General features: G+C 40.1%; 1 protein-coding gene across 8 annotated transcripts in view; it reads right to left on the bottom strand.

Annotated features, from left to right (window-relative positions):
* The window catches only part of LOC138739525 (F-BAR and double SH3 domains protein 2-like), a 272,286-nt gene that overhangs the window by 123,990 nt on the left and 124,035 nt on the right, over positions 1-24,261 (bottom strand). For all 8 annotated transcript variants that reach the window (XM_069891780.1, XM_069891784.1, XM_069891787.1 and 5 more), the window contains exons 6-8: positions 12,431-12,564; positions 9,695-9,749; positions 8,793-8,921 (exon numbers count right to left, since the gene is read on the bottom strand). In XM_069891780.1, the coding sequence (XP_069747881.1) occupies positions 8,793-8,921; positions 9,695-9,749; positions 12,431-12,564 (318 nt within the window). The remainder of the gene's footprint in view (positions 1-8,792; positions 8,922-9,694; positions 9,750-12,430; positions 12,565-24,261) is intronic.

Here is a 24,261-nt window from a genome sequence, read left to right as displayed (position 1 = left end):
AGAGTCTGCGCATGCTCGTTTTTCAATACAAGACCTGTCCACGTGACCCGTGAGATCAATTATGCGTCAGCTCACCTGCGGCCGGATCTAACCCTTGACTGGCAGGTGAGGTGACTTCCGACTAGGCGCCAGCTAGAGAGGTCACACGACTATCAGATTTCAGACAGGGAGGCCACATAACCTTCACAATCCACACTCCCACAAGGTTCCAGATGGAGAGGCTACATGACCCTCCACAATCCACACTACACGTGTACTTGAACTTTAAGGAGAATGGCATGATTAATCAAAAGTTCCAAAGGGATCCAAGAGGAGGGACGATACACAAGGAGCAGTAACAATTTTAGTTCAACGCTAGGCCAGAAATTTGAATAGTTTCTGACAAAGTTATGGAAAAGGATTAGGAAGACACATTCAAATACTTTACAGGAGAAAGGATGGGTGGAGCCCATTTGGATTTGGGTGAGCAAAAGCAAACTGCTGGAAGAACTCAGTGGGTAAGGATGTTAAGTTTGTTTCTTTTTGTTCCAAATTGCAGCATCTGCAGCATCTTATATCTCTGGCTTTGAGTAAGTCAAGGAATGCCCTTCCTTTACATTTTTCTTCTTTAAAAGACCCTCTGTGTCACAGCAAGTAAAAACAATATTGCAGAGACCAATTTGGAAAATTGCATGCATAATTACTGCCAAATCAGTTGGTCACATCCGAAGCAATTACAGGAGCTCGAATATAAAATCAAGGAAACCTTTATAAAATATGAATTTATATATTATTAGTCTGAGCATACATTTCAATAAAAGCAATAGAACTCTTGCCTAATGACAAAATCTGGATATTTTCTGAAGTGGCGATGCCAGAAGAGGAAATGGAAGCAACTTGGGGAGCAGAGAGGGAGGGCAATGCAGCTGCTAAAAACAAAGGTGGAATTTTAATTTTATGGCTTCTGGTAAGGTGCAGAGCAAACAGGAACATGCAATGGAATCTGATCTCTGAAATGTTTGCATTGATTGGGAGAGAGAAGAAATCCTATAGAAGGAACACTTAAAGGAGTGAAAGTCAAGTTCTGTAACTGCTCCGAATTCACAAGGAATGTGACAAGGCACAGTTTCACCTTTCGTGGCTGTAGCATAAGCACTCAGTTTTCCTAGTGCAATTCTTGGTATCTTATTATTCCATAGGAACTGTCTAACATGGTTATTTAGTAACTTTATACCATAAACCACAAGCTAAAATAATCAGATGTCGGCAGTGTTCCCCATGAGTTGTTCGAGTAGACAGTGATGCTCCCTGTCCCCAGTGTTCTCTATTTTAGCCACTGAACTGCTGGCGGAAATAATAAGAAGGGATCTGGATATAAAGGGCTTCAAAGTCGGGCAAAAAAACCACAAAATCAGTCTATTCGCTGATGATGTGCTATTGTACCCATCAGAACTGGCTAAATCTTTGGAAAAATTATAAGTAGCACAACATATTCTATTATTGGAGAAAAGATTTCTCCAACTTGTCCAAGCATTGCCCCTCACAATCTTGCATGCCATTACAGGTACCCATCAATTTCCTCCATTCCAAGGAAACCAAACACAACCAATACAATCTTCCCTCAAAACTAAAATGATGCATCTGTAGCAACATCTGATGAATCTCCACAGCATTCTCCACAGTGCCCACACATTCTTTCATTTATGTGGCAACCAGACTATACACGTACCCATCTGTGACCTAACCAATGTTTTCTAATATTGGACTATCTTTTTTGTTTTATTCATTGACTAATGAAAGCAAGTGTCCCACACACCTTCCTCACCATTTTACCCAAGGTATTGCCCCTTTCAGGGATCCTTGGCTTATAGATTCAGATCTGTCTGTTTGTCAGTAAAGCTCCACCATTCATTGTTTGTTCAACCCTTAGTCATCCCACAGTGAACACTAAGATTTAAACATCATTTTCCATTGCTTTGCCTTCTTCAACTGAATAAAACAAGCAAACTTGCAAAGCAGGCTGAACCAGAGCTTTCAGCTCCATTAACATACTTAAAATGTCAGCCACCTGTCAGAATAAGTTAGAGAAACAAAAAAAGCAGATGCTGGAATCTTGAGTAAATAATTACAGTAGCTGCTGGAGGAACTCAGCAGGTCAGGCAGTATCCATCGATAGAAACTGGAGTCAACATTTTAGGTCAGGACCTCTTATCAAGACTAAAATACAAAGGGTGTGATAGTGCACATCTGAAGAGGGAAAGAACAGATTTTTTATTTTATTTTATCTATTTATCTATCTATTTTGCACAGAAATCCCTCGATATTGCCATAAGGAAGGCCCAGTTTTGGTCGTTTACATTGAAACCGAACAAAGCTGGTATAATGCCGGGTCAGTGTGTCTTTTTACACAGCAAGCCGGCATTCCGGGAGCAAAAGAGGCAGGACTTGTAACACAACAGCATGTGTCACGTACAACATATCCTATTTGACAGCATATTAAACCAATTTTTTTCCCAAGAAGACAGCTCAAAAATATTTCCACGGTCTTGTAGGCAAAGTTGAAATGAGGGTAATAATGGTGAGTAATGCCAGCAGTAATCATCATTGCTGACGTGGCTTACTAGTATTACCACTATCCATTGCTGGGGGCCGTGGCAGGGCTGTCGGTCACCGCACTGGTCATTATTGTGTTGAGAAAGTGTTAGGTTCGAGAGAGACAAATCTGGACACAAGGGTTTGCAATCAAGTGTTACTTTTACTAACATGCAATTAATAGAAGAGGGTGGGAATATCGCAGCAGGAATAAAACACACGTGCACAATTTATAAAAGAGTCTGGAGGACTGCCTTGAATTGGTGGACTGGAACATATTCAAGAACTCATCCATAGACTTGAATGAATATGCAACAGGTGTCACCAACTTCATCGACCTGCACGGGTGAGTGCGTGCCAACGCCCTGGATGAATCAGAAGAGTCGCAACCTGCTGAGGGCGAGAACAAGGCCATTTAAGGCCAGGGAACTAGATCTCTACAAGAATACCTGGTATGACCTGCGAAAGGCCATCTCTGAAGCAAAGTGGCAATTCCAGTAGAAGAAAGAGACAGATACACACCAGTTGTAGTAGGGACTGCAGGCTATTACAGCCTACAACTTGAGAGCAAATTCTATAGATGGCTGTGATGCTTCATTTCCCAATGAGCTGAACATCTTCTATGCTTACTTTGAGAAGAAGAACCAAACAGTGCCTAATAGAATCCCTGCAAAGGCTGAGGACCCTATGATATCTCCCTCTGAGGACAATGTCAGAACATCATTCAAGAGGTTGAATCCTCGAAAGGCATCAGGCCCTGACAGCGTACCTGGCTGGGTACTGAAAATCTGTGCCAACCAACCAGCCAGAGTGTCACAGACATTTTCAACCTTTCATTGCTATAGTCAAGAGGATCCCATTTGCTTCAAAAGGGCATCAATCATCCAAATGTCTAAGAGCAGTGTGAACTGCTTCAACAACTATCACCCAGTAGCCTGAGAGTGAGAGATAGATGGTCAATATGTTTACATTAAAATATCCCCTCTACCCCACATACATCCTGCCAAATATCAAAACATGGCTAAACTTCATCCTTAGTTAATGAATAATTTATCTCAACAGCTTGATTTAAGTTTTTCTATGATTATGTATCTTTATCTTTGCTATATAATTGTATTTTTAATACCTCTTACCTCCTCCTCCTACCACCACCCCCCCTCCCCCTGCTTTTTCTTATTCCTGATGAAGGGCTCAGGAGAAAAATGTTGGTTACCCTTCACTTCATATGGATTTTGTGTGACCTGCTGAGTTTCACCAGCACAAAATTACATTCACATTGTATTCCAAACAATGCTTATGAACTGTTCAACATACTGTTACGAGTCCAGAGGACCTGAAAACCCAGCAGCAATAGATATTCACCAAGACAAATGGTTACTTCAACAAAATAACTTTTTTTGAACTTATATACATATTACATACACGTGCGCTTAGAATTAGAAGGGGGTTAAGTGAGGTTAAGTTGTTAATAGTAATAAGTTAAAGTTTGATCCTATTTTCATGTTTAAAGAAATTAACAGTAACTTTTGTTTAAGTGACCATTTGTCTTGGTGAATTTCTATTGTTGCTGGGTTTTGGGGTCCTCTGAGTTCATTACAAAACAAAGATAAGGTTTTTCAAATCAAGATGTCGTCAAACCAGGAATTATCACCTCCTGCAAGTTCGACACAGGCTGCAGTTTTGTTCAGCTTGAGGTTATGAATCACGGTAGCCATGAGAGCAGAGAACTGTATATCATTCAGCAGAATATTAAAAGAACTGGATGCAGTGGGAACAAATACACAAATGAAGTGAATGCAGACAATTCTCCAGAGGCAAATATAGCATATAAAATATTGCTTTGGTTTGCCACAGAATCAAAAAGGAAATCTGTCATTCTCAAATCAGTCAGCCCACCATCAGGTCAACCTTCAACAAGAGCCCGATCGAGAGCATTCTGACCGGCTGCAACAAGTATGGTACCATTGCTGTAGAGAAGTAGATAGGAGGTCAATCCACAAGACTATAAGAATGGCAGAGAGGATCACTGGGGTTTCCCTCTCTTCCCCCTCCACCACCCACCCCCCACTGTCATGATCTATTAAGATTGTTGTCTGAAAATCATTGAGAACCCATACCACGCGCTTTAAGTTACTCCCATCAGGTAAGAGATACAAGAGTAGCAGAGCCAACACCACCATGCTGAGAAACAGCTTCTTCCCACAGTCAGTGAGAATGCTGAACTACTAAATGAATTGCTCACACTAACCACCTGAGTCTCTACTATTTATTAAACAATATTTATTTATTTTTATACACATCCTGCATACGTATTGCACGTTTTTTTGTGTGGTATGTCTGATGATGCATTTGCATGTCTTGCAACAAGGACCAGAGAACACTTTTGCCAGGTTGAAGTTGTGCAATTGGATGATAAATAAACTTGGAACTTGAAACGTTATTTACCGCTACCTTCCTATGGATGCTGCATTGCCCGGCTGAGTTTCTCCAGCTCATTTGTGTATTGCAACTGTATCAATAGCCTCCATGAAATCAACTGCATATAACCATTTAAAGAGTTCAGTCTGTGGCGACACTCTCAGATTCTCCATGTCGAAGTGAACACAACCTTGGGGAGGTTCTAAAACCATTCCTACCAACTGTGCTAATTAAAGGATAACCTGATGTTCAAGCCTCCTCTCCACAATGATAAAAATGCCCTTGCAATCAATTACACAAGTTTGTTTATCAGAGTTAATCTTAGCAAAAACAGAAATATGCAATCCTGTAAGAAAGCTATCATTCGACACAAGAATTTACCCTGCCTTCTACTTAATCACTGCTCAGAGTAAAATGATGCTATAACTGTAACTATAAACAATGATCACACAAGCACGGAACAAAGGGCCAACATCTTGCCTGATAAATAATTTTAAATCCAATGCCTTGCAACAATTTACAAAACCAAAGTCATCATATGATAAGCAAAATTGAATTTTTCAAATAACTAAATATTACGTGGATGAAAAATAATAAGCATAAAAAATTTTCTAGTGACACATTTGCTTACCCTCTGAAGAATGCGAGTACACAATAGCCATGTAAATATATTGTGCATTTCACAAGCTTTTTTTTTTGCAATTTTATTACTGTAAATGGAATCAACAATAAGGCCTCATTCTCAAGAATAGTCAATTTGACAGAAAGAACAGAAAGCATAAATGACAAAATAAAACTAGAGTTTGTCAATTTGAATGGAGTCTGTTGGCTTAACAACTGATTCTATGTCTGTAAAGTGGTTCACCTTTTAGACAAGTGATTATTCCTTTGGTACAAATCAAATTACCTGCCAAGCAAGCAAAAAGCCAATCCCATAAAAAAAATAATTTATCAAGGGACTTTCCAAAACAGAAGCCAATCTCTGGAGGACAATAAATTATAATAGAATGATGCCGAATTTTCAATTCTTTACACTAAATAAGTTTACTAGTTTACTCGATATTACCAAATAGAAATGTGGATAAGGAAAGCAAAATAGCATTCCAGACTTTCTTTTCTCTCAACCTGCCAAATCAATGCAACTGTTATTTTGATGTCAACAGCAGATTAGCAGCAGGTTCCTCTCCCATTGGGACTTGTATATTTCCAATGACTTCAGAAGCAAGTCTGCCCTCAGGTTTATATACAGTCAAATTCAAAGTTAAGGGTGGCAGACAAAAGGAATCTCATATGCCCATAAGTAGGTATCATGCCTGAAAATGTAAGCCTGCCAGAGTGCAAAGGAAGGAACAGCAGGGAGACAGGCTTGTTGCTCATACAGTAAAATCTATGGGAATTGGTAGCTGCTGGATAAGTGAATTTTCCAGTACCTTGAGATTGTGAGTTGTGCGACTGGCAAACTGACCACTGTAAGGTAAAACATCATGAGATGGGAATGTGTAAGGAGTTACCCTGCCCTGTACAGGGCTGTAACAAGATGTAAATGCATCCTTGTACTTACAAGATAAGAGAGACATTGATGGATTGAGAGGCAGGAAGCTAGCAGGGAAAGGATAGCAACAGTTTTAGTCATTGGACAAGTAATGATATGATGATGTTCTAAGCACGTATCCAAGGGTATAAAAAATCACCATTTTGCTGATAACGGCAGAATGCATTCTCCGACTAACATGGTTAGTCGTAAGTGTTACAATCCGGTAATAAAGAACAAAGAACCCTGATTTCGACTCAGCCTGGTGTTTGTCTCACTCATTCATGAACAAAGCAGACCTAACACCACTCGGGGCGTTAATTTTAAACTTTCCTATTTTTTACTGTGATTTTTTTTCTGATTGCTTGAGTTTACTGACTGCTTGAATTCTGGATAACAGGGATTTTACTGTACATAAACTTTTGTTATGCCAGGAGGATGGAGGCTGACCAGAAAATGTTATAATATGCAACCAGAGAACAATTAGACAAGTAAGATCAAAAATTTAACCACCACATGACCAAACTGGTTTATTCTGAATTATCAAATAAATTACCACTAAATCAATTTCCATATATTTCAGAGTACAAGTTAACCTTCAGGTATGCCAGGTCCCCATTTTCAGCCTCATTTCCATGTCTTTATCATATATTGGACATATAGGTCGACCCCCCCAATTTTCTCGGACACTGGTGACCAGGCCTCCAGCAACAACCCAAACATTGTTACAATACCCCAATCGCCAAGTAACAAAATCCCTAAATTAAGCAAGTAAAAATAACAGTAAAAAAAACCTTTGCTTCTGGCTGGGAAGATGCCAAACGTAGCTGGGTCCAAGTCTTCAGCATCAGCTGCAGCTGGAGTCGGCAATGGTGACTCCATTCTCAACATTGGGGGCAGTGCCTTCCGCATAAAAGAAGTCATCTCGCTGCCCAAGTGTGCTCGGTGTAGGAACCACGGCTACGTGTTGGCTTGGGCAGGAGTGGTGACCTCAGCCACCCGGGCAGGAGCAGCGACCTTGGGATCTAGGTGAGTTACGGTAGCGCCTGGCGGGGGGAGGTGTCAGGGAGCAGCGGCGGTGGGGAGGTGCTTCCGGGTTGCCATATACACTGAATCTACATATAGCGGTTTTTAAAAATTGAATTTAAGGTCTCGAAAGTGTATCTGGCATACAAGTCGACATCCCCATCTTTTCAGTGATTTTTGAGAGTTTCAAGTCTTGACTTGTACGCTGAACTATATGGTATATATTACAAATTTAATATTAATGTAAAAAAAAGGTGTTTGTTGGTCAGTGGCACTCAGGCCATAGTACTGAATCGCTCTTTGATATTTCTTTGTTACACTCGTACTTGTTCTTGGAAGACCAAATTGTTATTAGATGCTTGTGACATAAAGAAGGTATAATCATGCCACACCTACTGCTTCAAAACAATTTAAATTGTCACTTAATATTACATTCCAACAACCAGCAGACTGAATAAAACAAGCTTGGTTGATATTTTTACATCTGCCCAAAAGTTGGCCACTGTGTTCACAAGTAGGACAATAAGACTCTGTTAGAATTTCCAGGATAAGACAAAGCAGAAAAGAGACAGAATAATGTAGCAAAGGTCAGAACTTGCAAAACATTTGGGGTGGAAGAATCAAAAGAACAGACTTCCTTGCAGTTTAACCCCGTGAAAATGAACCAATCGTTAAAATAAGATCATAACTACAACAGAACGATTATTCATATAAAACATGTTCATTAGATTAGATGAACCTCTACATGTAGCTTGTTCTTAACACAGAAACATTTTGGAGAAAAGGTTATCGTGACGATTGACTTGGGGGGGGGGGGGGGGGGGGGAGACTGAGAATAAACTCACTTTGAAAATATTTTAAAATACATCAAATGCATAATGCTCTTTTGTTCCTCAGTTTGTTACTTTAGGGACCCAAGTATTTTTTTACTTTATAGAACTCATTTAAAGATTTGATTTGAAAATAAGACCATTATGATCTCATTGCTATTCTGGAAGCCCTATAAACTACCATAGCTAGGGCTATATTCTAAGCTATTGGTGTCAGGACTGAAGAATTAATTCAGGCAACACAAAAATTCTAATGCACATCATAACGTGATACAACAGGCAGAATCCAGCAAGAGTTGAGTTAAGGCATTGTTGACAAAATTAATGGATGTGAAGTTACATTTTACTCAACCACTTAACTGTGCTTAGCTGATTTCTGAAATTCAAGAAAGACAAGCATGGAAAAGTTTGCTTACCGTCATGAAGTTTACCAGCTCTATTTGGTAATAGCGATCTTGATGTGCATTTGCAGCTGCCAGTGTAAGAAGATAGTCATTTCTAGCATGGTTAGCTTTTGTGTTGTATTCACTGCGGCGTGCTTTCAACTGAAATTAAAAAAGTAACTTTGGATGTCATAGAGACAAATTATTTTCTCAATTTTCTTCACTTTTCACCTTGTTGCAAGTTACAATGTACTATAAAATACATCTAAAAAATCTCCCTCTTTTAAAATATTATCTGATTTAGATCTCCCATGGTTTCATTTCCATTACTTGCACTATTTAAATATACTTAACCTTCTAATACCTATCCCAATCCAATTGTTTACGAAGACACACATTACAAGCTAATGTAAAAACAAACTGCTGAAGGGACTCGGCAGATCAGACAGCAGTTACAGAAAGAGAGAGAAATGAAGCTTTGGATAAAAACCCTGAATGAAGGCTGATAACATAAAGGAGAAATTACCATTATAAAGAGGTGATGGGGAGGGGTGAGTAGCTGGAAAGTGATAGGTGAATCCATGTGAGCAGGGACTGATGGCAGATGGAGCCTGAACATAGGGACAGAGGCTGGAGGTAATAACTGGAGACCACAGAGGGCTGCAGATTATAGAATTTGACAAGGTAGGTGAATGGAACCAGACCTTGCTGGACCATTATATAGAGCACAATTTATGCAAACACAGATCATGAAATTAATCTGTTCACAATTTATGACAAGAATGTCACATCCTAACATAAATTGTTCCAAATTGTAACCACCATCTCCAAAGCTTAACTAAGTAGACTTGCAGCACGTCGTAGAAATATTGCACAAAACCCACAAGTTCAAGATTAATAACATGAAGCAGTTATCAAAATAATTCATAACATACCTTTACACTTGCTTTCTGTAAACTTATTCTTGACTGAAATAGACTAAGCTTAGACCTGGAAAATAAAGCTTAGGTTTAACAGTATACTTGATACAAAAGATGTATTAAATCGGCACACTGTAGTCAAGCATAAATGAAAAAGTAGGAATCATCGTATTTTGTCAAATTTAAATAATCTTGTCGAGATAATGGTTATAGTTATTTATTAAATGATTGATACATGCTATCATATTTATGGCCACAGGCACAGCAATTTTAATCGTCGTTACTTAAGTTACTCTTTAGCACAGTGGTCCTTAACTCTCCCCACCCCCCCCCCCCCACTCACATACTACCTTAAAAAATCCCTTGAATGCCATAGGTGCTCTGTGGTTAGAATAAATATTCTAGCACAATACACATCTCTCCAGCAAAACCTTTTGGGACCGTTTCGCCAATACACTGAGGTAAATATACAGACACAATTGCAAGGTGCATCACTTGTATTATGCTAATTTAATTATCCTCAAAGGTTTACACACATTAGAAGAGAAAAAACACGCTTCTCCAGGTAGCATATCAAAGTCCAAGCACAGGACCTGCTGGCCAGAAAACCAGGGGTTCTTGTTTTGAAGTGCCTTTGAACATTGCTACACCATTTATTTCTACATCACTTATCAATCTGCTAGAGGGCACCACCTGCATTTCTAGTCTGTACAATCCTATGAACCAACTCCAAGAGTCTTATAGAATTGTTCAGATGAAGTTCAGAAAAAAATTGTACCTTTCACAACTGAGGTCAAATTTATTTTGAATAGTTACAGTAAAGCACCAGCACATGCAAATTCTATTTAATATTCTTCTATGCTATGGAGCTATGATGCTAAACATTATGTATAATTGAATCAACAGACTGTTAAAGCAGAACCTTTAGAAATTCATGCAACAGTTAAGTGATTTTGCAATTAGGCAATGAGGGCACATGGCTATTGCGTTGCCAGTGACCCAGGTTTGATTCCGGCGTGGCCTATAAGAAGTTTGCATGTTCTTCCATGTCTGCGTGGGTTTCCTCCGGGAGCTCCGGTTTCCTCCCACCTTTCAAAAACTCATGAGGATTGTAGACTAATTGGTGTATTTGGGAGGCACGGGGTTGAGGCAAAATTAAGAAAGCCAAGATATGAGTTACAAATACACTCCTGCAATTAAAATTTAACCAAATTATATTTTTTTGTAAAACAATGTTAATGATAGTGCCAGTGACCCAGGTTCAAATCCAGCACTGTCTGTAAGGAGCTGTCGGTGTGAATTTCCTCCAGGTGCTCCATCTTGTATTTGAGATTGTGGGATGGAAGGCCCTGTTACCATGATGTATCTCCAAATTAAATTAATGGTGAAATCACATGCAAAAACATAGCAATCTAAAAGGCACTAAAAATCATTCAAAGAATAAAATTAATTGCAGATATCAAATTTAATAAGAACAGAGATGATAAGGAAAGAGCATACATCTATTGGCAGGTAGGGAAAATGAGAATAGCTATTTAAATAAAGAATGAAATTAATGTGATTAAATATAGGATTTGCCTCAGTTAAAATCTCCCTTCAATTTCTTTGAACATGGAGAACATTAATACAGATTCAGATAAGACTGCTTTGAGTTAGGCTTATTCCATAGCAAGATGCTCTTCCAAAAAATAACTAGAGTCATTGCTATGTAATAAAATTAAAATGGAAACTGCCTTACTTCAGTAGTTTTCAAAAACTGATTAACAACTTCTTCTAATCAATTTCTTGACCCTACATCTTCACTACTTTACTCACTAAAGGTGTTTTTTAAAAAAAAACTTCCAAAGTGGAGCACAAAATGCTTTTTCAGTTACCAAGATAGCTGTAAAATAGAGATCGGTAGATTATGAGGAAACAATGTCAATACTAGTTCTTTAGTATTTGCACTATATACATTTTCTTTATATGAATTCAGAAATGTTTCTCAAGCATATTTTTTTAATGGGAGAAAATGTGAAATCATCATGAATAGCAAGTTAGTTTACTTTTTTGCCCCTTCAGAATTACATGTGCATTTTGAGTTAAAGTTATTTCTAATTGGAAACATTGAAGTAACATTTGATTTTAGGAACTTTTATTTTCTTCCGTATTACATTAGGACAATCACGTCAATCACATTTAATTAATTATTTGATTGATAACACTGGCAAATTACACCAGTTTTACGTAAAATGTTTCCAATTAGGTTTATTGACAACTTTTGTTAAATATGATCTGCTCACTCAGAATTAAGTGAAACACAACGTAAAAATGCAGATTCAAATTTGGATTATAAATTACATTTGCTTTTTATATTTTGCATTAAATTTTGCTGTACTGCTTCTCTGACAGAAAACAAATTAAAATAAAGTTAGATAGCTTTTCATAACAATGAGTGCCGTTGCCTTTACATTTCCATGTTCCGGTAAAGCATTGTTGGAGAAGCTGCTGCAAACACATTGTAATTGGATGGAGCGTATTGCTGATTCCGCAAATGTTTAAATGTCAAATTTCTAACAAAAATTATTTAGAGATCATCAATTTTTCATTGATGTGTTTGAAGAGTCATTGCTGTGAGACAAGACAGTACGAATGCCTTGTACATAAGAACTGTAATTCAAATATGAGAAACAAATTCTTTACACATTCTTTTCTTGAAAAAGGAAATGGCAAAGATTCCCTATGCATATTAAAAAAAAGATCAAAACACACTTGGCCTCTAAATCTGCTTTCTCCCGCGCTGCGTGAGCCATCTGTTCCAACTCAAAATACTTCTTTTTAGACTTCGCCAGATCCTTCACAGTCTCCTGGAATTCAGCCTGAATTTTTGTCAGCTGATCAATGCACTACAGAAACAAGATAAGACAGAAAATTAGATTCACCACAGTGTGAACAGAAGAGTTTTCTTTTTAGTTGTAACTACATTATGACCACAACTTTAGATATCACAAAGTACACAATTTCGCAGTCAAACATTCTTATATTCTACATTTGATTGCAACTTATACAACTTCCACACCGGTTGGCAAAAGACACTCAAAATATTCTACCACTTCTACATATGGAATTCAAATACAGCTTAGAAGGACAAAGGATAAATAAAGATAAATGGGACTAGTTTGGGAAGGCACCTTGGACAGCAAGTAAGAGTTAGACTAAAGAGCCTTTTTCTGTACTGTATGACTATGAGAACAAATTTTAACAGAAAAGGAACCCTGGAATAGTAAAGCAATGGATTGTTAAAATTCCAAAACAACTTGAGTATTCTTGTTCATTTGGTTTCTTTAGAATATAGATTACTTAACGTTTCTTGCATTATCCCACCTTCAATATTCAACTATTCAACATGGCACTTCAGAGAAAAGAAAGTTTAACTTCATTTAAAATTATATTAATTTCCAGGTGACAACAAACATCTCTGATTTCAGATTAATAAGTTATGATATTTGTGAGAAATTTAGAAACAAAAGTATAATGGATGAGGTAATTACTTCTTTGGGCTGTTGGTGACTCGAGGCAAAGAACCCAAGCAGGCTGTAGGCGTTTGAGGTCAAGGGACTTGCACGAGGTTAGACAGCTGGAGACTAGCTGAAGGGGTACCAAGAATCAGAACCAAGATGCAAGAGGGTGCCAAGGGCTTCCTGATCGTTCAGAGGTTTGGATCTGGAGCTTGGGTTGTCGATGTTTTCGACTAAAGTCTGTGTGGCTGTGGAGGCTGCGTGAGCATAGAAGTAAATTCACGGACACTTAGTGACTCGGGGAGGGGGGGGTGGGAACGACTCTCTTTTGCTTCTCTTTCTCTGACTGTAAGGGTCACTGGGCAATTTCTGCCGATGGCAAAACTTTGTCTGCCTTACGGTAGTCAAAAGGAAATTTCTCTATTACATGATGATGAAAGAATTTTTGAAATATTCATATTTTGTTCGATCCAAAAATGTCAGCCTAGTAACCAGCAAAATGTAGGCAACATAATGCTGTTTTTAATGTTTAACATGCATGCTTTAACCAACTGATTAGATCTAAACTTTCAGAACTCTTGTTATTTCAAACAAAGATTAGTAGTATTGGTTGATAGTTAATGATGGAATGTTTAATGGAAGGCAATGACAGCAAGGCCTACCACGTGAGGTTAATGAAACTTTCATAACCATGTTAGTCCATAAGTGAGGGAGGTTGATCTATTCACACATCCCTGCTGAAATTCTCGCCATCTCAAAGGCCAACATTTAGAGCACATTATGCCAAGAAATGGCTAAGAGCATGAACTACAAAAAAAAAAACAACCTTTGGGACTGTATACTATTCCAGCTTACAACACTGAACCCTTGCATTCCAGAACAAGCCACGCTCTCCACCAAGCTATTCCAGTAACATTGTACAAATGGCATCCAGCCAATAATACAGAAAACAGAATTAAAAACAGAAAATGCTTGAAACACTCCTCAGAAGGTCAGGCAGCATCTGTGGAAAGAGAAACATTCAATGCATCAGGTCGAGGCCCGAACTTGGAACATATCCCACTGCTATCCTTTCCACCAACTACAACACACAATTTAAGTCTTGGCATACCCTTCAACCGAACAAGCACAGTACCAACCCTTAAGATGTTTGACATATACAGAATAAGAAAGTCAATTTGATTGTCATCCAATTCACAACTAAGCACTTAGACCAGCACCACTGTACTGTGGTTCCACTGAGCATTATTTACAAAAGGGCTGCATTTATTCACCAAGGCTACTCCAACACCAGTGTTGTTGACTTAGAAGGGCAGGACAAGCTTCACAGTAACACCACTATCTGCAGGTCTCTTTCCAGATCACACACCATGTTATTACTTCAATCACTTATCATAGTGATTAGATGTATTTCTATTAGGGGAGCAGCAACTTCAAGGGAAATCCTGTAAATGAGTAAGGAACATCATATCTAACTTTTACTTTCCTTTAAAAATTAAGATACTCCAATTGTTCAGTGGATCAATACGTCTGTGCGTATCGTTATGAAATGTACATAATGAGCAGAAATAGGCAATGAACCAGTGTTTGATTTTAAACTATAGTCTTAACTTTAAAACTGTCCCTATGTGAGAGAGAGAGAGTGTGTGTGTGTGTGTGTGTGAGAGAGAGAGATACCCAAACCATTACACTCCAGTGCAAAATATATAAAGTTTCTTCAAAGTTCAGTCTTTTACATTCAGTGTTAAAGTGTAGGCCTTTCAAATTTGATGTCCATAATTAATGTTGAACTGATGGGAAGACTGGAGTTATGGCTACTACAGACTGCCAAATTCTCCTTGCATAGCCTTTGAAGAAATGTCCATCCGCATGAGCTTTAGTCATAACACTCCTGGTCCTTTTTTAGGCAAAACTCGAATTGGGCGCTCCATGAAGCTTCCACGACTTTTACTGTTAATCACACTCAAAACGAAGCACTTTGCTTCCCAAAAGACCCTCCTGGTACAGGTCAATCCACCGAAAAGGCCCAGACATTCATAGAGCAGGCTTTGCTCTAAATTCCACAAAAATGGCTGGTCACAAGAGCTGCTTCGAAAAGCTGTTTTCTCTTCAGCATCACAATGGTTCTCCCCTGCAAAATCACAATGTCTTTGCAAATGTATCAAATCTGGAACAGAATGTGTCAAACATTCCTTCAGTTTTGGGCTGTGACTTGTTGTGATAGTTCTTGTGTGTGTGAGATAAATTTAACTGTAACCATTCAGTTCCCCTAGTCTGTACTATCCCTTACAGTGATGATCCCATTTTACTAAAACAGGAGCTCATAATAGTATGCAAGTCAACTATGCACACAACAACCAGGAATTAAACCTGGTTTGCACTATGGTGCCATGTTTAACCTATCTTTCCCTTTGTGGGAAGGTGGAGTTAATTAACCAGGGTTCTCGTATCTCAGTGACATTTAATTGTAAAGGACATCAGCCTAATTGTTATTCAGGATCAGAATCAAACTCAATGGCTATGTTTAAGTTTTGAACTGCCTGCCAAAATTCAGGTGCAGGTTCTCCGATTTTCATTTTTTATATATAAAAAGGTCACCTGAGTGAGATATTAAGACATTTATAAATACGTGAATCAAAGAAAACTATCTTTTCTTTGGCTTGGCTTCGCGGACGAAGATTTATTGAGGGGGTAAAAAGTCCACGTCAGCTGCAGGCTCGTTTGTGGCTGACCAGTCCGATGCGGGACAGGCAGACACGATTGCAGCGGTTGCAAGGGAAAATTGGTTGGTTGGGGTTGGGTGTTGGGTTTTTCCTCCTTTGCCTTTTGTCAGTGAGGTGGGCTCTGCGGTCTTCTTCAAAGGAGGCTGCTGCCCGCCAAACTGTGAGGCGCCAAGATGCACGGTTTGAGGCGTTATCAGCCCACTGGCGGTGGTCAATGTGGCAGGCACCAAGAGATTTCTTTAGGCAGTCCTTGTACCTTTTCTTTGGTGCACCTCTGTCACGGTGGCCAGTGGAGAGCTCGCCATATAATACGATCTTGGGAAGGCGATGGTCCTCCATTCTGGAGACGTGACCCATCCAGCGCAGCTGGATCTTCAGCAGCGTGGACTCGATGCTGTCGACCTCTGCCATCTCGAGTACCTCGACGTTAGGGGTGTGAGCGCTCCAATGGATGTTGAGGATGGAGCGGAGACAACGCTGGTGGAAGCGTTCTAGGAGCCGTAGGTGGTGCCGGTAGAGGACCCATGATTCGGAGCCGAACAGGAGTGTGGGTATGACAACGGCTCTGTATACGCTTATCTTTGTGAGGTTTTTCAGTTGGTTGTTTTTCCAGACTCTTTTGTGTAGTCTTCCAAAGGCGCTATTTGCCTTGGCGAGTCTGTTGTCTATCTCATTGTCGATCCTTGCATCTGATGAAATGGTGCAGCCGAGATAGGTAAACTGGTTGACCGTTTTGAGTTTTGTGTGCCCGATGGAGATGTGGGGGGGCTGGTAGTCATGGTGGGGAGCTGGCTGATGGAGGACCTCAGTTTTCTTCAGGCTGACTTCCAGGCCAAACATTTTGGCAGTTTCCGCAAAGCAGGACGTCAAGCGCTGAAGAGCTGGCTCTGAATGGCTCTCAATCAATCAATCTGAGGCGCCTGCAAGCTCACACCAAGACACAAGAGAAACAAAGAAAACTATGGTACAAGTACAAAATGCATTTCAATTTTAGTATCGTAATGGCTTCTCCATTCTTAAAACACACACGATAAAACTAGCATAATTAATGGCAAAGTGAATAGATTAAAAGAATAATATCAAGTGAATCTACAAGCAATAAATACACATGTCATGACCAAACTTGATGTACACAGCTCTGATCACCCAACTATTAGAAAATTGTCATCAATCTAGAAAAGGATGCAGAAAAGATTCATGAGAATATTATAGAGACTGGCAAGTTCAAGATTCAAAAAGAGGCTGGGACCTTCCTCCTTCGTGCATTGGAGACTGAGGGGAGACCTTAACGGATTTATAAAATCACAAGGGGGCAAAAAGTCAGTTTTTTTTAAAGGTGAGAGGAGAAAGATTTAAAAGGGACTTGAGGGGAACCTTTTTCACAGAAGGTGTTCAGTATGGGGGACAAGATGCCAGAAGAAGTGGTAGAACCAGGTATAATTGCAAGGTTTAAGATATTTAGACATGGATAAGATAGATTTAGATGGATGTAGGGCAGATGTAAGCAAATTGGACTAGTTTAGGAAGACAAATTGAGCCGAATGGACTGATGCCATACTGTAAAACTGATGAAAGCCATAGTTGGATATGAATGAAATCAAGGATTTGAAAATGCTTTTGTGGCTGCCAGCCATTGAACTTGTGACTGCCGAGAAATATCTGGGATGCAGAGAGCTGTGGTCAAAATGAGGGAAACACATGATGATCATATCTAGGTGGTGAGTCAACACATGAATCAGCCACTGCCAATCTTTGCACTCTGCTACAGCTAGAGTGTCCAAATCCACTTTTCAGTTGTAACCTGCTTCACCACTTGTCCCTTCTCTACTGACAGCCTTTAATGCCTTGTTGTTCCCTCCCCACTGAGTACACAGTGATGATTCACCAAGTTCAGGGGTCCAGGTTTCCATCATAGCTGCAGGCAGCCTGAGCAGACATCTCTTTTTGAAGTGGGGAACTATGACAGACAAGCAGTCTTGAGTGGCACTAAACTGTGTCCAAATTTAAATGAATTCACCTTTGAATCTTCCTGGCTCCATTGCAAACCTCACCCCACCCCAGTTTAACATCTGCATTCATGGTTATGTGTCAGTTGATAAAAAGTTTCTATTTTATAAGTGATTTCAATTCAGAGGTACTTCATTAGCTATAAACTGCTTTGTGACATCTTGAAAGAGACAAATGCTTGATAAATATATTTACCTGCCTGTCCTTGTTTTTTTTGACAATTTCTTTCATAAACCAGAAAACAAAACAAATGCGGCCTACAAAATGGCAGACAATGCTGAAACAGTTCAGTTTATTTAAAGACAAATCTTGGAAAGGCACCACAATTCCTTTAAGAATATTGAAGGCATTAACCCAAAGACAATTATGCAGAATTAATTGCACAAAAGAGAAAGATAATTACTCATTGTGTAATGCTGAGAAATTGGGATTAATAAAGAAAAAGCTGCTGCTGCTAGGAAATCTTTTTGGATTCAGACGAATCACAAATGCTAGATTTTTATTAGATGTTGTACCACATCCCATAATACAAGAGTGCATTATAAGCAAAACAAAACAACAAAATAACCAGTATAATATTTTAACCAGAGTTAAATTTAAATGATTTTTTAAAACCATACAAAGATTGCAGATGCTGGATTCTTGAGCAAACAATGAGTTGCTGAATGGGTCAGACACCATCTATACATTGAATTGGTCAGTGAACATTTCAGGTTGGGACCTTTTATCAAGACCAATGTTTTAAAAAAAAAAGTGATGATATCTAATAAAGAGGGAAAATAAGCTGGAGGAGAGGCCAAGAGCTAATAGGGTATAGGACACAAGGCAGGAAAAATAGAGAGACAAGTGAAGGGAGAGACCCCTAGAAAGGGAGGGGGGGAAGAAAAGTTAAAGAAAAAAGTACATGAGTAGGTAAAGAGTCAATGGAAACAGTGGAACCACATGTAGGGGGTGGGGGGAATACGTGAAATCGGCTAAAAATCAATACACATGGCGTTAGGTTTCAGGCTATCCAGAATAAATATGATGTATTCTTACTCAAATTTAAGTTTGGCCTGCCCCTGATAATGGATGATGCTGAGATCAGATACATCTCACCAATGCAGAAGAGGCTACACTGAGTACAAACATTAGATTACGTTGGACAATGTGCATGTAAACCTTTGGCTCACCTGTAAAGTCTGTTTGTGACCCTAGACAATGGACCCTGGAGAGGTGGGGACAAGTTTTGCACTTTCTGAAATTACAGTGGGAAGCGTAGACAAGGTGAAGGAGGGAATATGTGATGAGCAATGCTGAAGTTGATGCAAGTGATGCAGAATAAGAAGTCAGATGTGGAAGCAGGGGAAGATGGGGTGAGTGATCAAGTACAAGAAAAAGAGGAAATCTCTGGGTATGGGATCCATGTTTCTTCAGATGTCCTGGAGTGGAAGACTACATATTGGGTCAGATTTCAAGAGACAGGGCAGGAAGAGGTGGGATGAGTGATCCCAATCCCTGTAAGTGCCAGATACCAGGAGTTTTACTGTATGATTATTGCCACTAATTACTTCAAAGTTTTCACATTTTATAAAAACTTTCCAAAGGCTAAAAAAAAAGCAGACAACTTTTAATTTCTTAGTTCCGTTATAAGCCAAGCCCTCGTGAAAAGAACATCTTTTCTGGGCTCTCTCCAACCACAAGGCATTAACAAACTTCTACAATTTGATAAATCTGTTCCCGTAATCTTTCCTTATCGCTGTTTCCTTTCCCCCAGCTCCTCATTCCCTCACCTCTTATTTGAGAGCTACCCTCCCCAACATCACTTCTCAGCTTTTTTTCCCTTTTACCCTCCCACCTGTATCCACTAATGAACTCTCACTTGTTAGCATGTATTCCTCCTTTGCCCCTTCTCTCTGCTTCACCCTCCCCCCCCCCCCCACATTTTTATTTAGGCACCTGCTTGCCTTTTGCTCATACCTTGACGAAGGGCTCAGGCCCGAAACGTTGGTTACTCTTTACCTCCTATAGATGCTCTATGACCTGCTGGGTTTCTCCACCACTTTAATGTATTCCACCTTTATAGATGATATTGTTAGCTTAGAAAAAGATTTTTAAAGTACATTGCTGCAGCTAGTCAGACAAGTTCCCTCACTAACTTATTTTGAAGTTCTTTTTTGTTCTGTACTCACAGAATCCAATAAAGACAGTTACTTACAACTATACAGTGTACTTCTCAGATTAAAACTAAATCTTGACTGCAACTTCCTAAATAGCTTAAGTAATAAAACAAATTCACTAGTGCATATCTATTAGTGCAAACAGGAGCTAGGAGAGGTGGGGGGGGGGGGGGGAGCTGTTTAAACACAACCTCAAAAGATGACATGATTACCTACGATTAACTATCACTGCAAATAAAAGCCAAACAAAATACTGTGGATGTTGGAAATCTGGAAGATAAACTTAAACTGTCAGAAATACTCAGGAGGTCTGCAAATAGCATTCAGAAGCAAAATAATGAAGGGTCATCCAATAAAAACATAATTAATATTAATTGTTTCTCTCTGCACAGACCTGTTAAGCATTTCCTGCATTTTTTAACAATAACAAAACAGCTGTGTTTCCTTGTTGCTCCCCACCCTTATGTTACAGGGGATTCTTAATAGACAGACATAGAAGATCTGACACTGAACTAGTGTCAAGAAGGAATACAAACTTAGATGATCTATTACTTTGAAACGGGAACATCTGTGATTTAATGTGTCCACAAAACAATACTGAGGTAACCCATAGTAAGTGGGCAGGTTAGCAGAAATAATAATGATGAGGGTCTATTGTTAATATTAAGGTGTAAATTGAATGTTTTTCTGTGAGGTTGTAACCAAAATTTCCAAATGTAATAAATCTGCAAAAGAAAGTCTATTAATAGTGGAAGGTCCTTGGAGATTTGCACACACTGCATCATTGCCAGAACCCTGTAGTGTAAATGAAAATGTAAAGTCATCACCCAAACTTTAGTACTTGTAACAACAATTAGAAGATCGGCTTTGATTCAAATAGAATAGATTTTGAAGACATCTTCACTGCTGCATTCAAGTAGGTATTTAGTGAAAACTTCCTGATACATAGATTTCTGCATTGGACAGATGCTGTTTATCAATCTCACAACATGTGAGAAGGAGCTATTTCTCAGCCTGGAAGTCCTGATTTTGATGCTTCTGTACCTTCTTCCCAATGGTACTGGGTCAGAGATGCTCCGTGCTGGATGGAAAAGGTCATTGTGAGCTAGTGGAGTTGTTCTAGTGAACCGGTGCAGACTCGAAAGGCCGACATGGCCTGTTTCTGCTCTGTAAATGGTTATATGGGTGAGCAAATATAGGCGAAGCTCTGGAATATCCTGGCCTTACCTGGGAGACGATAAAACAATTGGCTGCATGACTGCAATGGGTGGAAAACCTGGCTACAGATGTCTGAGAATAGTCTGGTTGCTCTTTTAAAGTAGCCCATTGCTACAATTGCAATTTGACACCTTGCAATAGACTGAAAGGGCAACAAGAACACACAATGGTATAACCCATATCTTTGGAAAGGCAGGTAAATACACCCTTGGAACACATTCAAAAGCTGCCTTATAAGCTGTAGAAATCAGGGACACCAATGAAGGTATGCAGGTCATATTGTTTATTTGCAAATAATATCACAGGAGAGGACTGGAGTGAAGTTAAAAATACAATTAAGATAGAGCATCCGAGCGTCACAGCATTATAAAGATCCTGCAACAGAGCCGTCTGTGTCGGGGAAGATAATTTAACTAAGTTCCATGAAGAGCTGCGTGTCAAGACTTCGAGGAGAGTTGGCATGCGTTATAGATCAGAGTGAGAAGGAAATCAATCATGCTGCTGGGAAATTACAGATCTCATGCAAGGACCAGAGTTCAGAACGACACGAATTTTCAGGGAGTATATTTCCCTATCTGCTACATAGATTACAACTCTCCTCATCTGGCATGCACTCTGTTTAACCAAACAATTAACAAATAGGCAATTATCTTTTCCCTCCAGAACCATCTACTCTGCCTCAGAAAAGTGGAGAAAAGAGACCCCAAGCAACTCAATGGTACGAGAATTCTGTTACAGTTCCTTCCAGGAACTTTCTATGAGAGCACAGCCACAGGAAAGGGGCATATCATACACAAAGCAAAAAGGAAGGAAAAAAACAAAATTCTGCAGACACCGTGATTGAGGTAAAAACATAATGCTGGAAAAACTCAGAGGGTCGAACAGCGTACTTTATATAGCAGGGGTGGCCAAACTGCGGCTCGCAAGCCCTATGTTTTGATCCCCCTCGCCCGACTCGCGCTGGCAGTCTCCCCCCCTCGCTCACCCGACTTACGCTGCCGGTTTTTCGCCCGCCCGATTCGTGCTGCTGGTCTCTCGCCCGCCTGACTCGCACTGTCGGTCTCTTGCCCACCCGACTAATTTTGTAAGGTGGAAATCTGATTAAAATATCTTTAATTTTTTGGTTTACCTTTTTTTAACATATTTGTGTCTTTGTGATAACTGAAACTAATACAACAGTTTAAAAATTACATGCATGAATAAATATTATTGCATTTTATATGCAGTTCTTAAAATTTTTGTAACAAAATGTGTATGTAACAATAAAAACATATGTGTGAATTTTGTTCATATCCTGCGGCTCTCAAGCATCTGAGTTTTATCGTTTGTGGCTCTTACATTAAGCAAGTTTGGCCACCCCTGTTATCTTTCTTTGGCTTGGCTTCGCGGACGAAGATTTATGGAGGGGGTAAAAAGTCCACGTCAGCTGCAGGCTCGTTTGTGGCTGACCAGTCCGATGCGGGACAGGCAGACACGATTGCAGCGGTTGCAAGGGAAAATTGGTTGGTTGGGGTTGGGTGTTGGGTTTTTCCTCCTTTGCCTTTTGTCAGTGAGGTGGGCTCTGCGGTCTTCTTCAAAGGAAGCTGCTGCCCGCCAAACTGTGAGGCGCCAAGATGCACGGTTTGAGGCGTTATCAGCCCATTGGCGGTGGTCAATGTGGCAGGCACCAAGAGATTTCTTTAGGCAGTCCTTGTACCTTTTCTTTGGTGCACCTCTGTCACGGTGGCCAGTGGAGAGCTCGCCATATAATACGATCTTGGGAAGGCGATGGTCCTCCATTCTGGAGACGTGACCCATCCAGCGCAGCTGGTTCTTCAGCAGCGTGGACTCGATGCTGTCGACCTCTGCCATCTCGAGTACCTCGACGTTAGGGGTGTGAGCGCTCCAATGGATGTTGAGGATGGAGCGGAGACAACGCTGGTGGAAGCGTTCTAGGAGCCGTAGGTGGTGCCGGTAGAGGACCCATGATTCGGAGCCGAACAGGAGTGTGGGTATGACAACGGCTCTGTATACGCTTATCTTTGTGAGGTTTTTCAGTTGGTTGTTTTTCCAGACTCTTTTGTGTAGTCTTCCAAAGGCGCTATTTGCCTTGGCGAGTCTGTTGTCTATCTCATTGTCGATCCTTGCATCTGATGAAATGGTGCAGCCGAGATAGGTAAACTGGTTGACCGTTTTGAGTTTTGTGTGCCCGATGGAGATGTGGGGGGGCTGGTAGTCATGGTGGGGAGCTGGCTGATGGAGGACCTCAGTTTTCTTCAGGCTGACTTCCAGGCCAAACATTTTGGCAGTTTCCGCAAAGCAGGACGTCAAGCGCTGAAGAGCTGGCTCTGAATGGGCAACTAAAGCGGCATCATCTGCAAAGAGTAGTTCACGGACAAGTTTCTCTTGTGTCTTGGTGTGAGCTTGCAGGCGCCTCAGATTGAAGAGACTGCCATCCGTGCGGTACCGGATGTAAACAGCGTCTTCATTGTTGGGGTCTTTCATGGCTTGGTTCAGCATCATGCTGAAGAAGATTGAAAAGAGGGTTGGTGCGAGAACACAGCCTTGCTTCACGCCATTGTTAATGGAGAAGGGTTCAGAGAGCTCATTGCTGTATCTGACCCGACCTTGTTGGTTTTCGTGCAGTTGGATAATCATGTTGAGGAACTTTGGGGGACATCCGATGCGCTCTAGTATTTGCCAAAGCCCTTTCCTGCTCACGGTGTCGAAGGCTTTGGTGAGGTCAACAAAGGTGATGTAGAGTCCTTTGTTTTGTTCTCTGCACTTTTCTTGGAGCTGTCTGAGGGCAAAGACCATGTCAGTGGTTCCTCTGTTTGCGCGAAAGCCGCACTGTGATTCTGGGAGAATATTCTCAGCGACACTAGGTATTATTCTATTTAGTAGAATCCTAGCGAAGATTTTGCCTGCAATGGAGAGCAACGTGATTCCCCTGTAGTTTGAGCAGTCTGATTTCTCGCCTTTGCTTTATAACCCCTGTT

This window comes from Narcine bancroftii, chromosome 7 (assembly GCF_036971445.1).
Source record: "Narcine bancroftii isolate sNarBan1 chromosome 7, sNarBan1.hap1, whole genome shotgun sequence".
In the NCBI taxonomy this organism is placed as follows: domain Eukaryota; kingdom Metazoa; phylum Chordata; class Chondrichthyes; order Torpediniformes; family Narcinidae; genus Narcine; species Narcine bancroftii.
Note: the sequence above shows the minus strand (reverse complement) of the source record. Positions and strands in the feature narration are given on the sequence as shown.